This window comes from Crocodylus siamensis, chromosome 3 (genome assembly GCF_052110815.1).
Source record: "Crocodylus siamensis isolate JL-2025a chromosome 3, ASM5211081v1, whole genome shotgun sequence".
Classification (NCBI taxonomy): domain Eukaryota; kingdom Metazoa; phylum Chordata; order Crocodylia; family Crocodylidae; genus Crocodylus; species Crocodylus siamensis.
The window spans coordinates 3,083,163-3,094,716 of NC_143397.1; the positions used below are offsets into that span (position 1 = coordinate 3,083,163).

General features: G+C 57.9%; 1 protein-coding gene across 5 annotated transcripts; it reads left to right on the forward strand.

The window, feature by feature from the left end:
• Positions 1–1,418: 1,418 nt before the first annotated feature.
• On the forward strand, positions 1,419–6,062 carry RPP25L (ribonuclease P/MRP subunit p25 like). 5 transcript variants are annotated; one of them, XM_090037562.1, is made up of 3 exons: positions 1,419–1,535; positions 1,935–2,074; positions 4,758–6,062. In XM_090037562.1, the coding sequence occupies exon 3, from the start codon at positions 4,769–4,771 to the stop codon at positions 5,324–5,326; it is 558 nt and encodes a 185-aa protein (XP_089893688.1). In that variant the 5' UTR covers positions 1,419–1,535; positions 1,935–2,074; positions 4,758–4,768; the 3' UTR covers positions 5,327–6,062. The 5 variants fall into 5 exon arrangements, with proteins under 5 accessions (XP_089893688.1, XP_089893690.1, XP_089893689.1 ...); XM_090037564.1 differs by having other exon boundaries at positions 1,481–1,624; XM_090037563.1 differs by having other exon boundaries at positions 1,486–1,552.
• Positions 6,063–11,554: the final 5,492 nt, after the last annotated feature.

Sequence of the window (11,554 nt, forward strand, 5' to 3'; positions counted from 1 at the left end):
GGGGCCGGCCTGTAGCTGTCTCCGCTTCTAGCACGCCAGGGGGCTGGTGTGGGATTGTGTCATGTCTGATGAGATCCCCCCCGGTGCATGTAGGGAGCGTGCTCTCCCTGGTGTGGTATGCAGCACCCTGGTTGGTGGCTGGGAGGCATGTCGGGGAGGGCCTAGGCTGCTGGGTTACCCCACAGCCAAGCAGATCTGCTTGCAGCTGAAGTGATCCCAGGGGGCTGTGCCGTGGGCACACAGGAGCTGCTCTGCAAGGGCTTTGCATCACACCGTGCAGTCAGCTCCAGAAGCTGGCTCTACCCTTCTTCCTCCCAGCTCAGGACTGTGCCTGTCACCTGGATGCCTCTTCCTATTGGACTGGCTCCTCTGTCCTTGAAAACTCTTCTTCCTGGTAGCCAGGCCCTGCGTGGGGCACAGACCCCAGGGCCTGGCCCCGTTCCCCTCCAGCCTGTTCGCAGAGCCTGTGAATTGAGTGGCAGCACTTTCAACGCACGGTGGCTCCAGCCGGCCGCGCGACCACCCACGAGAGGGAGCTGCAGGCCTGGAAGAGAACAGAGTCCCTTCGTGCACCTGTGTGAGCCAGTCCCCAGCTGATGGTGCTGCTGCAGCAGGGCTCTGGAAGAGCCTGTGCCTGGCTGTAAGGGCCCTGCTTGGCCTAGAAGAGCCCTTGCGTTTCTGTCGCCGCAGCAAAGCTACCACTGGAATGTGTTTCTGCAGTGCCGGCAGTGTGGAAATGCCCAAGAGACGGCCCCAGCACCGCAGGGCAGCAGAGAGGAGACGGGAACAGCTTATTCCAGCGTGCACGGCGCAGGTCAGACTCACAGCTTGGGACCCAGCTGGAAAGCAGGTGGCATCCAGCGCAGCTCACGGAAGGGGAGCAGAGCTACCTGCCGCAGCCGCCGGCCCTCGCTGGGAGCGGTGGGGCAGAGAGGAGGGAGAGCCGGGCTGACTTCCTGCGGGGCCTGGCATCTGCGTGGGGGCATCCCCCTCGCAGATGAAGCCTCTGCCGCCCCGGGCCCGGTCACGCGCGGTTCGTCAGGCTGCAGGCCGCGGGCTCTCGCTGAGCTCGAGTCCTGGAGCCGTGGGGCCGCGTCCCAGCCTGGTCACCCTGACAGCCCTAGGCGCCGCAGCCAGCGTGCTGCTGCTCAAGGGACCCCGCGCTGGGCTGTGCCCGGCTGCAGAGGGACGCAAAAGCCCCCCAATTCGGACCGGTCTGAGCAGGGGGAATCCCTTCCTGCCCCAGCGCAGCAGGCGGGCGCGAGAGACCTCCCGGCCCCTCCCCGCGCCGGGCGGCCCACGGCAGGCGAGCGACCCCGCGCCATCCCCAGCCCCCGCCGCTCGCGCGGGGCGCCCGCTAAGGGGGGTAGGGGCGGGGCCGGGTCGCCTTTCGCGCATGCGCCCTCGCGGCCCGCCTGCGTACGCGCATGCCGTTCGGAGGCCTCTCTGTGGGCCGAGCGCGCATGCGTGCTCGCTCCTCGCCGGAAGTGGCCGCCATCTTGCGGCGGTGAGGCCTGCTGGCGGCGGCGGTGGTGGTGAGGACGGCGCCTGAGTGCGTTCCCCGGGCCCCGCGGTTGTCCCGCGCGGGTGCGGGCGGCGCTGTTGCCCCTCGGGGTGCCGGGAGGTTGTATTCTTTTCCCGGGCCCGCGGCTGTCCCGCGGGGGTGAGGACGACGCCATTGTCCCGCGGGGGGTCCGGGAGGTTCCATTCATTCCCCGGGTGGTTCCATTGAGTCATGGGGGGCGTCCTCGAGCGGTTCCATTGATGGGGGGGTTCTCAGGCGGTTCCATTGATTGGGGGGGGGGGGTCGCTCGGGCGGTTCTATTGGTCTGCGGGGGGGGTCATTGGGCAGTTCCATTGATCTGTGGCGGGGGGTCCTCGGCAGCTCCACGGGTCGGAGCCGCTGGCGCTGCTGACTCTCTCCCGCCCCCCAGCCCGGTTCCAGGCGCCGCGGAGCAGCGTCACCGCCGGCGCCCCCCAGCCGTGCTCTGATCCGTCCCGCCGCACACCTGGGCGTTTGCACCCACCACGAGAGCGGAAGCCCCCCGGCGCGGGGCAGCCGCGAAGGTCGCAGGTGCGTAGCGAGCGCTGGACGCCGGGCAGCGCCCCCGGTCCCCGCGTGCAACCAAGGAGTTCGGGGGGCGGAAGAGGGGCCCGGCGGGCAGCGGTCTCCTCCCTGACCAGGTCGATGGCCGGGGGGTCCCGAGACGGGGTGAGGGGGCTGTGGAGGCGGCGGCCTCATGTGCTCCAGGTGGGCGCCAGGATCTCCCTGTGCTCGCAAGAGGAGCAGGTGTCGGGTGCCCATGAAGCGCGCCAGGCGCGCCTGCCCCATGCGATGGGTCCGTGGAGGAGCTGCTCCCCGAGGTCCGTGGGGGCTGGTGGGATCAGGGTAGCAGACAGGGTCAGCCCTGCACCTGATCGACCCCGAGTTAACACACCAGCGTCCGCAGTGTTTTGCCGCCCTCCTGCATGGCCCTGGGCGTGCGAATGCTTTGAAGCATTGGAGTAGACACCAGGGAAGTGGGGGAGGGGGGGCTCTCCAGCACTGGAGGTGTCCAGGAGAGGGCGGGCAGCCCCTAGGTGCAGCCATGCTTGTGCTCTGCTGTGGGGTTTTCCCAGCTTCTGGGCTGTGCTGGTTGCCCCCTTTCCCCCCCCTTCTGCTAAATGTCAGGGGGGTTTTAAGCCTCTCAGAGGCTTGTTGGCTGCAATCTGGAATGGGGACTGGGCTGTGCCGGTGCTCCTGCTGGCACTGACCCTTCACGGTCCTGGCTGGAGGGTCTCGCCCCTGCGCTCAGGCTCAGCCCAACCCTGCGTTGGGCTCAGGAAGCAATTTCCCCCATGCTCAGAGTGGTCCAGACTGGGGGTGGCAGGGAGGGTTTGTCTTCTGTAATGGGTGTGACCTCTCTCTGGGATCTCGAGCTTATATTGGCAGCATTTGATAGTAGCAGGACATTGGGTGCCGGGTTCCCCTGCTTTACATGTGGTAGGTTCGGATGTTCAGTCTGTGTTGTTGAGTTTAGATGATGGGTTTGTCGGGGTTGTTTGCACAGGGCTGATCCTGCCCCGGGCAGGGGTTGAACTAGATGTGACATCTGCTGCTGCTTTCCAGCCCCACTGCTTGGGGAGTTTTATGAATTGTGATAGTATTTTTCCATAGTGGGGGGGAAAAATAATGAATGGAAGCAGCAATCTGGCATCTTCCAAGGGGGCCTTGAGTCTCTGTAGTGGGGGGTCTCAAGTCTACAGAGGCTGGAACCACTGATCTCTAATTAGTAGGTCATAGGGAAGTTGAGCTGAGGGACCTCATAAGGTCCCATCTAGTCCAGCCCCTGCTAAACCCTGGCTAAACCACCCCAGGCGCAGGTCTGTGCAACCTGCTCTTGAAAACGTCCAAGGATGGAGAGTTCACAGCATCTCTGTTAATCTGAAAGTTCCTCCCCGCCTCCAACCTCAGTTTCCCCTGCTGCTGCTTGAGCCCATTACTCCTAGTCCTGTCCCCTGGGCCACAGAGAAAAGCCACTCTCCATCCTCTCTGTCATCGCCTTTCAGGGATTTGCAAACTGTGATCCAATCCCCCCTCCAGTCTTCTCTTCTCCAGGCTAAAACCCCCAGCTCTTTCAGCCTTTCCTCACCAGTCTCACCGTCCAGGGCCCTAATCATTTCTGTCACTCTCCCTGGACTCTTTCCAAACTGTCCCCATCCTTCTTGAAGTGCAGAGCCGTACACTGGACATGGGACTCAAAGGGAGGCCTCCCCAGTGCTGAAAGGAGCAGAAGAATCACTGGCCTTGATTTGCAAGTTCATACAGCTCAGGAGACTGAGCTTATTTTGCAGCAAGAGTGTACTTTTGGCTCCTATTCAGCTTATGGCCCACTCATTCCCAGGTCCCTCTCTACAGTACTGCGGCCTGGCCACTCGCTCCCCGTCTGTATTTGTACGCGCCGGTGTTCCATCCCAAGTGCAGGGCTTGGCACTTGTCCTTGTTGAATCTGGTCCATTTGATTTTGGACCATTTCTCCAGCTGTTGGATGTATGCGTAAGGCTCAGGGAGGTCTACAGTCAAAACCAAAATTGCCTACAGTAGGCAAATAAACCCGGCAATGCTGGTTCTCTTCAGCTTCTGGCTCTCCTGTTGCATCTCCCACATACGACTGCTTGGGCTAAATGCAGGAGAATCATTGGCTCCAAATATATCTGCAGTGTGTTATCTAATACCTCAGCATGTTTTAATTAAAGCGTGTCTATTACTGCTTTGCATGACCATCTTCTCACAGAATCCCTGGCCCTGAGCTTTGACAGCATCCAATTTAGTTATGACTATAATTAAACTCTCCATTCTGATTAGTTAAACACCTGTACAACAGGTTTTAAAACAGGAGTTATGTGAAGTGGAGGCATTTGGGATGTCTGGGATTACTCTGTGCTTGCATGCCATATGGCTGTAAGTGCTGGAAACTGTCTGATTGCTCTCGGGTGAATGGCTGAAAGGCAGGGACTGTTTTCCTCCTTCTGTAGAGCATGTGGTAGCACTTTAGGCAACACAATATAGATACCTGATTTATGGATTAAAGCACTGTGGCCATTCCTGACCTCAGGTAGGTATTTCAACCATGTCCAGAGTCAAAGCATGTTGTGCTGAGCAGTGATTCCCCTCAGACTACTTGGCATAAGGATAGGAATGAACAGATGAATCCTTCTAAGACAGCTTCATGAATCATGATTAAGAAATAATCACCAATTTGTGCTTTCCTTTGCAGTGTTGGAAGCAATGGAGAACTATAAAAAGAGCAAGATTGTGGAGAAGCCCTGTCCTCTGCCTTTCTCCAACCTGCCCTCAGACATTATCGAGATGAAGGTGAAGGACGGCAGCAAGATCAGAAACCTAATGGGCTATGCCATTGGCAAGATGGAGGCAGATGCTGTCAGGCAGATCCTTTTCACAGGCTCGGGCAAAGCTGTCGGCAAGACCATCACCTGTGTGGAAATCATGAAGCGGAGACTCAAGGAACTCCACCAGGTCACCAAAGTGCTCTTCAGACAGATTGAAGAGATTTGGGAGCCCATCGTGCCTGAGGCGGGCCTCGACACCTTGACAGTGAAGAGGAACATCCCTGCCATATGCATCTTGCTGAGCAAAGATGCACTTGATCCCCAAGAGCCTGGTTATCAGGCTCCAGGCTCTTTCGAGGCCTTCTGGATTGAGACGCTTGCAGCAGAATCCCAGGGCCAAATGAAGAGGAAGCAGGGGGCGGGCAGGGGGACTGGCAGCACAGGAAAGCACCCGAGATCTGTTGGTGAGCGTGGGGAGTCCTGCAAAAAACCCTGAAGCAAAGACGTTCACAGAAGCAACTGACGGGATGAGAAAATACGCTGGCTCCTCGGACGCTAACACTCAGCTCATGATGCCAAGGTCATTGATGCAACAGGGCTGGAACATAGGTCAGCTGAGGGAGGGAAGGAAATAGGGTGTGAAAACCAATCCAGTCAAGCTGTTGCAAATATAGACTCCTCTCAAAGCTAGTCTGACGTTCGCTTGTAAGATTGGAAGATTTAGGATGCAGTGCACCCTCCATCCTTGCTGGAGGTGGATGGTGGCAGGGCGCTGTGTGGTTGCACTCCAAGCTGCGATTTAGGTTGTATTTTCAGCTGCCCCCAGCCAGTGATTGCAGCACAGTTTTATTGGGTGGGACCAGCCAGCAGCCTTTGCGGCCGTGAGGTCCCTCTTCAGGGTACGTTGTGTTCATCCTTTGGAGACAGGCAAGTGCTGCGAACGGGGGACTGGGGTCTCGGTTCTTCCAGCGATGCACTGTGACCTTGGACTGCTCCCCTTCCCTCCCCTCCATGACTCGGTTTCCTCATCTGTGCAATGGGGATGTTTACGTGCGTTTTGCGGGAGGTTGAGGGCTGATTCATGTAGATGTTATCTCAGAATTACACTGCTTTTTGTAACTGCTAATGGCAAACTTCAAAGCCAAAAGCTGGTTTCCTTTACTGCTGTTTTACCTTCAGTATTGAAAAGAAAGTTGCCTCTTTATTTAACATTAAAAAAATCTTTAGTTGTTTTTTCTTTCCACTGGAGGCTTAATAACATTTGGAGGATGGGACTACGGACGACTGGAACCTAAGCACTGAGCTGTTCCTGAGATGAATGTGAGAGCTTTTCTTTTTGTCACGGAACTTTTCAGTGGGGCTCAGAGGATGTGCATTTCGGTCTCCTTCCCCAGCATTTCACCTCGAACACCGAAAGGTTTTCTGACCTGTTTTGTCCGGAGTGGGGACAGCCCAGCTTTGTGTGCAGCCAAGTGGGGGGGTTTTGTTCATTTAGATTTATTTACGGTGTTTTTGCAGCAGTTCTGAAGGCAGGCAGGACTGCTTCGGGACCTGCCAAAAGCACCTTCTTCCAAGCAAAACTGCCAGGGCAACTGGACAAACACTTGCATAAATTGGTATTGGGAAGACGTGAACTGCATAAGATCCCTTTGTGAGGAGGTGAAGGTTTTCCAGTCTCCTCTGTTAGCCCCCCTCCTAGCCTGCCCGGGAGGCGTCATGATAGCAACACTATCGCTGCAGCTGAACGGTACAAAAAGTGAAGATTTATACAATAATCAGTCCCTTCTGTGGGTTGGCTCTCACCTCTCTTAGCACAAGTGCTCCATTCAGGTGTCAACAGCCCGGCTACATTACTGCGAAATAATAAGTCAATTGTATTGTAGGGCAGACATACAAAAATGGATGGAACAACATTGTGCCTGTCCTGAAATGTATGACCTGGAGATGACCCATTGCTGTGGATCCCCTTTGCTTCCAGCTTGAACAGCTTTCCTGAGAGCAGGGCAGTCAGAAACCAGATACCCTTCAACTCAGATTCTTGGTCTAGGGACAGCATGAGTAATCCTGAGACCTGTCTCCATCCCACACTTCATCCAGTGTTGACTCTTCACAGTTACTCGCATGAGAAGCTGCCAAGCGTGTGTTGGCACGTGAGAAACTTGGGAGACTGGGAAGCTGCTTATGCAGCTCTGTGGGGGTTTGTTTCATTCCTTTTTCAGACATGTTTCAATAAACAGGGCCCCTATTTTCGCTAGCTGCTTGTGGGGCGTTTTTGAGCCACTGCCACAATCTCCCGAAGCACAATTCATGCAGATTGGGTCCTACAGTCAGCCAAGCTCACAAGCATCTGCTTAAGTGCAAATAATTCCCACTGGCTAGGCTGTTCCTGTTCTTCATGCCCCAGTTCAAGGTATTTGGGAGTTTGAGACTGAGACTGTTTAGTTATGAAATATATATGTGTCTTCCACCAGAAGCGCAGCAAGCTGTACGACTGACTGGCTGGAGATGTTCAGGAGATGAAGAGCCAGTAGAGTTGACTTGCCCGTCATCTTCAGCAGAGGCATGCTGTTCCTGGTTCCTGGCACCCTGAGATCTAGGTCCCAGGTGGTTTTTATTAACTAATTACCAGTTTAGCGGCAAGTAATAAGTGTCAAAGCAAATGGGCACAAGCGCCTGCTGGGGTTGCATGCTCCTTACTGATTGCCCTAGGGCTCAAAACCATTCCATCTTATTGCTAATTTGCCCTTCTGAAAGACATCCGTGTCCTGAAATAGCACGTATAATCAGCTCTGTTTGCTGGCCTGCCACATCGTGGGTAGCGCCTGTTAATCCTGGCTGCAAACTGTTTGTGTTTACAGTTTGAGAAACAGTTGGTCGTACTACTCTCGATCGTGCATGGGTGAAGGGTTTGGTTCAGAGAGACTAAAATGGGGGCTGCACTTCAGCTGCCATTTTTCTGTCCTGCGTGAGCTCTGATGGCTCCAAAACCCAGTGAAGGAACTGATTAGTGATCAGCTCTGGGAAGAATTTCACCTCCCCTGGAGAGCCCAGCGTTTAACAACAGGCTTCTCCCCAGGTCTGCCCCCCTGGGGAAGCCCCAGCTCTGATCCTTTTTGAGGAAATGTAGCTGCAAAGCTGTGACAATTGCCAGTCCTGCTTCCTTGCGCCTAATCCCACCCAGTGCAGGCAGCTCCTGTTTGTGAGGACAGAGAAATGGGCTGGCTTGGCCACCGCATGATGATTCCTCCGTGTAGGCAGTGATTTGACTCCAGTTCCCTTGTTACCCATCCGTTATCCGCCACTGTACGTACAGAGGTGGGGTGGTGGAGAAAGGTGCCATTACTTCTTGTATCCTGCTGTGCAAAACAACCCTTTGCCTTCTGGGTTTCAGTCAATCTATCTGCAGAGGCCTGGAGGGGATTGCTCTGCGCAGGGGGAAGCATCTTTGGGGGCTGTAAAGGCAGCATCAGCCCTCAGGGTCCACAGCACCTTGGGCCTATGAAACATCTCCCCTCCAGCCATGAATCTGTGCTGATGGCAGGTGGCCCACTGCATGTTTTGCCCTGGATTTTAAAACAGGGTGTAGGATAAGAATCAGTTTTCTCCTCTCGGCGAGATGCAAACTGCTGGTTACACAGGCAGTCATCCTAGGAAAACTGTCTGTGATCTTAGTGCCTTGACGTTGGTGGGAGCAGGCGCCATGTGTTGCAGCCATCCAGGCTTGCCCTGGGGGAGATGGGCAGATTCTCAGGATTGCCGTCTGTCCAGAAGGATTCACGAGGCCCCTCGAGCAAAGTAGAAGCCTCCTTTAAGGAAGAGAGAAATCCCCGTCTGCGGCCTACTCTCCTGCAGAAAGACCTGCAACTTCTGCAGAGGCGTCTGACACACAAGACTGGGCTCAAAGTCCCCTAAAGACCCATCCATGAGCTCAAATGCAGAGGTTGCCAACGGTGCAACGAGCACCTGATGCTGCTTGGGGTGGCTGAGTGCTGCCACAGCGTGAATAAATAAGTAGTGGCACAGAGCAGGGCGCAGGGGTTGAGGCTGGCTGACCTGCTGCCTTTCCCTGCTCGTGAAGGCAAGGCAGAGCTGCACCTTTGTAGGCTAAATAAGATATGTACGTGTGTGCACACGCGCATCTATGTGTGCTGTCCTTCCATGGCATCTGATGAAGTGAAATTGCGTTTGCTCTCTCCCATATATATGTGTACACACAGAAGCACAAGCTCTTGCGAACCCGAGTTGACTCCATCAGGCACTGAAAGGGCAGCGCAGAGCGTGAAGCGGAGCGATGGGAGTACAGCAAGTGGGAAAGCTGGGGAGGAACGTGGGGTCATCAGAGTTAATCCTGGCAACGGGAAGAGCGGTTCAACCAGACTGACCGCAATCTGGTCTATGGGGCTTTTTTTCTTCTGCAGGTTCCCTTTTACACCGGCTATCCGCCCCACCTGCACAAGTGGCGCTACCCCCTTGTCAAAAGCAGTGCAGGCCAGGCGTGCCGTGGATGGTGCTCCTGCACCGCAGGCACTTTACACTGGTTGTGGAGGTGCAGAGCATGTGCCAAGCTGCTGGGTTGCCCACCTCGCGGGCCCCTGCAGCCCCCGTGTGAGAGAAGCCAGGACAAGACGAGGACCTGGCTCCAGCCCAGTCCATGGCAGCTCTGATGCCCTTTATTTTACAGTCAGCTCTTCACGCCTTGGAGAAGAAGAGCACTGCTTCCTCCTGGAGGGATGCCTGGTTGGGCTCAGCGTCGAAGCCTTCCCAGGGCGCGTAGCGGCGTCTGCCGCAGCAAGACCTCTGCACTACCCTGCTCTGTCCCCCTGCCCCGGAGAGCTGCCCGAGCCGGGGAGGGGGCAGCTCGGCCGTACGTAGCAGCAGTGACGCACTCCAGTGCCTCAACCCCGCTTGGATCGCAGCCCTCTTTGCAGGCACCTCTGCTCCGGCGCTGCTCTCTGAAGGCCCCAAAGCAATTAGCGGGGCTGGTCATGAAGCCAGCCCTGCCAGGGCAGTGCCAGGAGGATGAAGCTGTCATGTGAGAGGTGCAGCTGATGAGTTATTTCCTTCTCAGCTGCTCATGCCACCCTGCCCCCAGCCCCTGCTCTTGGCTTCCTTTCCCTGAGCGTCAGGCTCTGCTTGGCTGGCCTCATTGCCCCTGTGCCTGCCGGCCACGGACCTCTGTCTCCCTCCGAGTTTGCCACCTCGGGTTGAGTCTCTCGGGGCAGAAGGGAGGGGACAGGCGGTGGGTACTGAACGGCCAGAACGGGCATGTGGACCCTGGCGGCTGCTTCGGCGGCTGCCAGGGCCAGCTCCCGGCAGGCCGTGTGCCGACAGCTGGAGAGCTGACGATGCCAGTGCCGGCCTCCCATTGCACTGGGACTACTGGGACCTCGCCTGGCTGTGCAGCGGGGCAGCCAGCCTGCGGCCTGGGCAGCTTGTGTGTGTGGGGCAGGCGGCAGCAGAAGGGGCTAGCGATGGCACTCAGGAAGCATGCAGGACTCACCCGTATCCTGCCTGCCAGAGAGCTGCAGATCACCATTACCCCAGGATTATCGTGGGCCGTCTAGCTGGAGCAGCAAAAGCATCTGGGCTCTTCTGGGTGCCCTGGGCCCCTTTTCTGCTCCATGTGTCGGGGGGTTGAAGCATCCCCCAGAGGCGCTGCATGCTGGCTGCGGCAGGGGCACGGCCTCGGCCTGGGGTCTCCTGAGAGCTTTTTACCGCCCTGCAGAGAGGTCTGGAGTCGGGGCGGGTGGGCTCTGGTTCTGCTGCCTTTCTGCTAGGAGGCACAGAGCTGGACCGGTCTCTGCCCCAGTGTTCAGCCATGTGCCACAACTGTGCTGTCAGGACTTCCCAGCCCCAAGCCTCTCGCCCCTTGTGCTTGGGGTGGGGGCAGGGATGCCTGCAACCCCGAGGCACCGCGCACAGGACGTGCGTCGCTGGCAGTCTGTGCCCTCCGGGAGCCCCTTCAGCCAAGCGTCCCCCACTACTGGCCTGTGCTAGGCAAAAGGGTCTCTGCCCCCCCCCGCTGAAATGCAGCTGCCTCTAGGGTGGAGCGGGGCAGGGAAGAGCGTGCAGCAGAGCAGGATGGGGCAGGGAGTTGGGCATGCAAAGCACTTGGAGGAGGGGCTGATCCCGGAGAGGCAGCGCCTGCATGGCTTGCCTGGACCGAGGTGTGGAGGGGACCGGGCGGGTGCTGGGCAGCGCTGCCTGACCACTCAGCCCCTGCGTGGGAGGAGAGAGGCCTGGGCTGAGCCGCTGGCCCACACGGGCAGTGCTGCTATGCCAGCGTCCCCCAGCAGCTGGGCCAGGCTCGCCCTGCGTCGGCCCCTTCCCTGCCCAGCTCTCCCCTGCTGCTGTCAGTGTGGCCGTGACCCCTGGGTTTCAGGCTGTCCCCAGTGTACTTCCCTCGCAGGGGTGCACAGGGCCAGGCCTGGCCAGAGCTGGCCCCAGTCTTGGTGCCCTGAAGAACCGGCCTGAGCCACGTCCAGGCCTGAGACGTGCAGCCAGGAGCCTCCCCTGCTTGCTCCTGTTGGGAGCAGGGCAGTGGTGCCAGGCGGGGCACTGGCTTGTCCTGGCACGATGCCGGGGTGCTGGGGCCTGGGCCTGGCGCTGGATGCCGCACTCCCCAGCAGAGGTGTCTCAGGGCAGCCTCGTCCCCGGTCGGCTCCTTCGCTGCCCTCGGCCTGGCCGGGGCCCCTCCGGCTAAAGCAGCATCGGGAGACCAGGA

What these genes read in the sequence shown, in the direction of transcription:
- RPP25L (XM_090037562.1), top strand. Translation starts at nt 4,769, where the DNA reads ATGGAGAACTATAAAAAGAGCAAGATTGTGGAGAAGCCCTGTCCTCTG.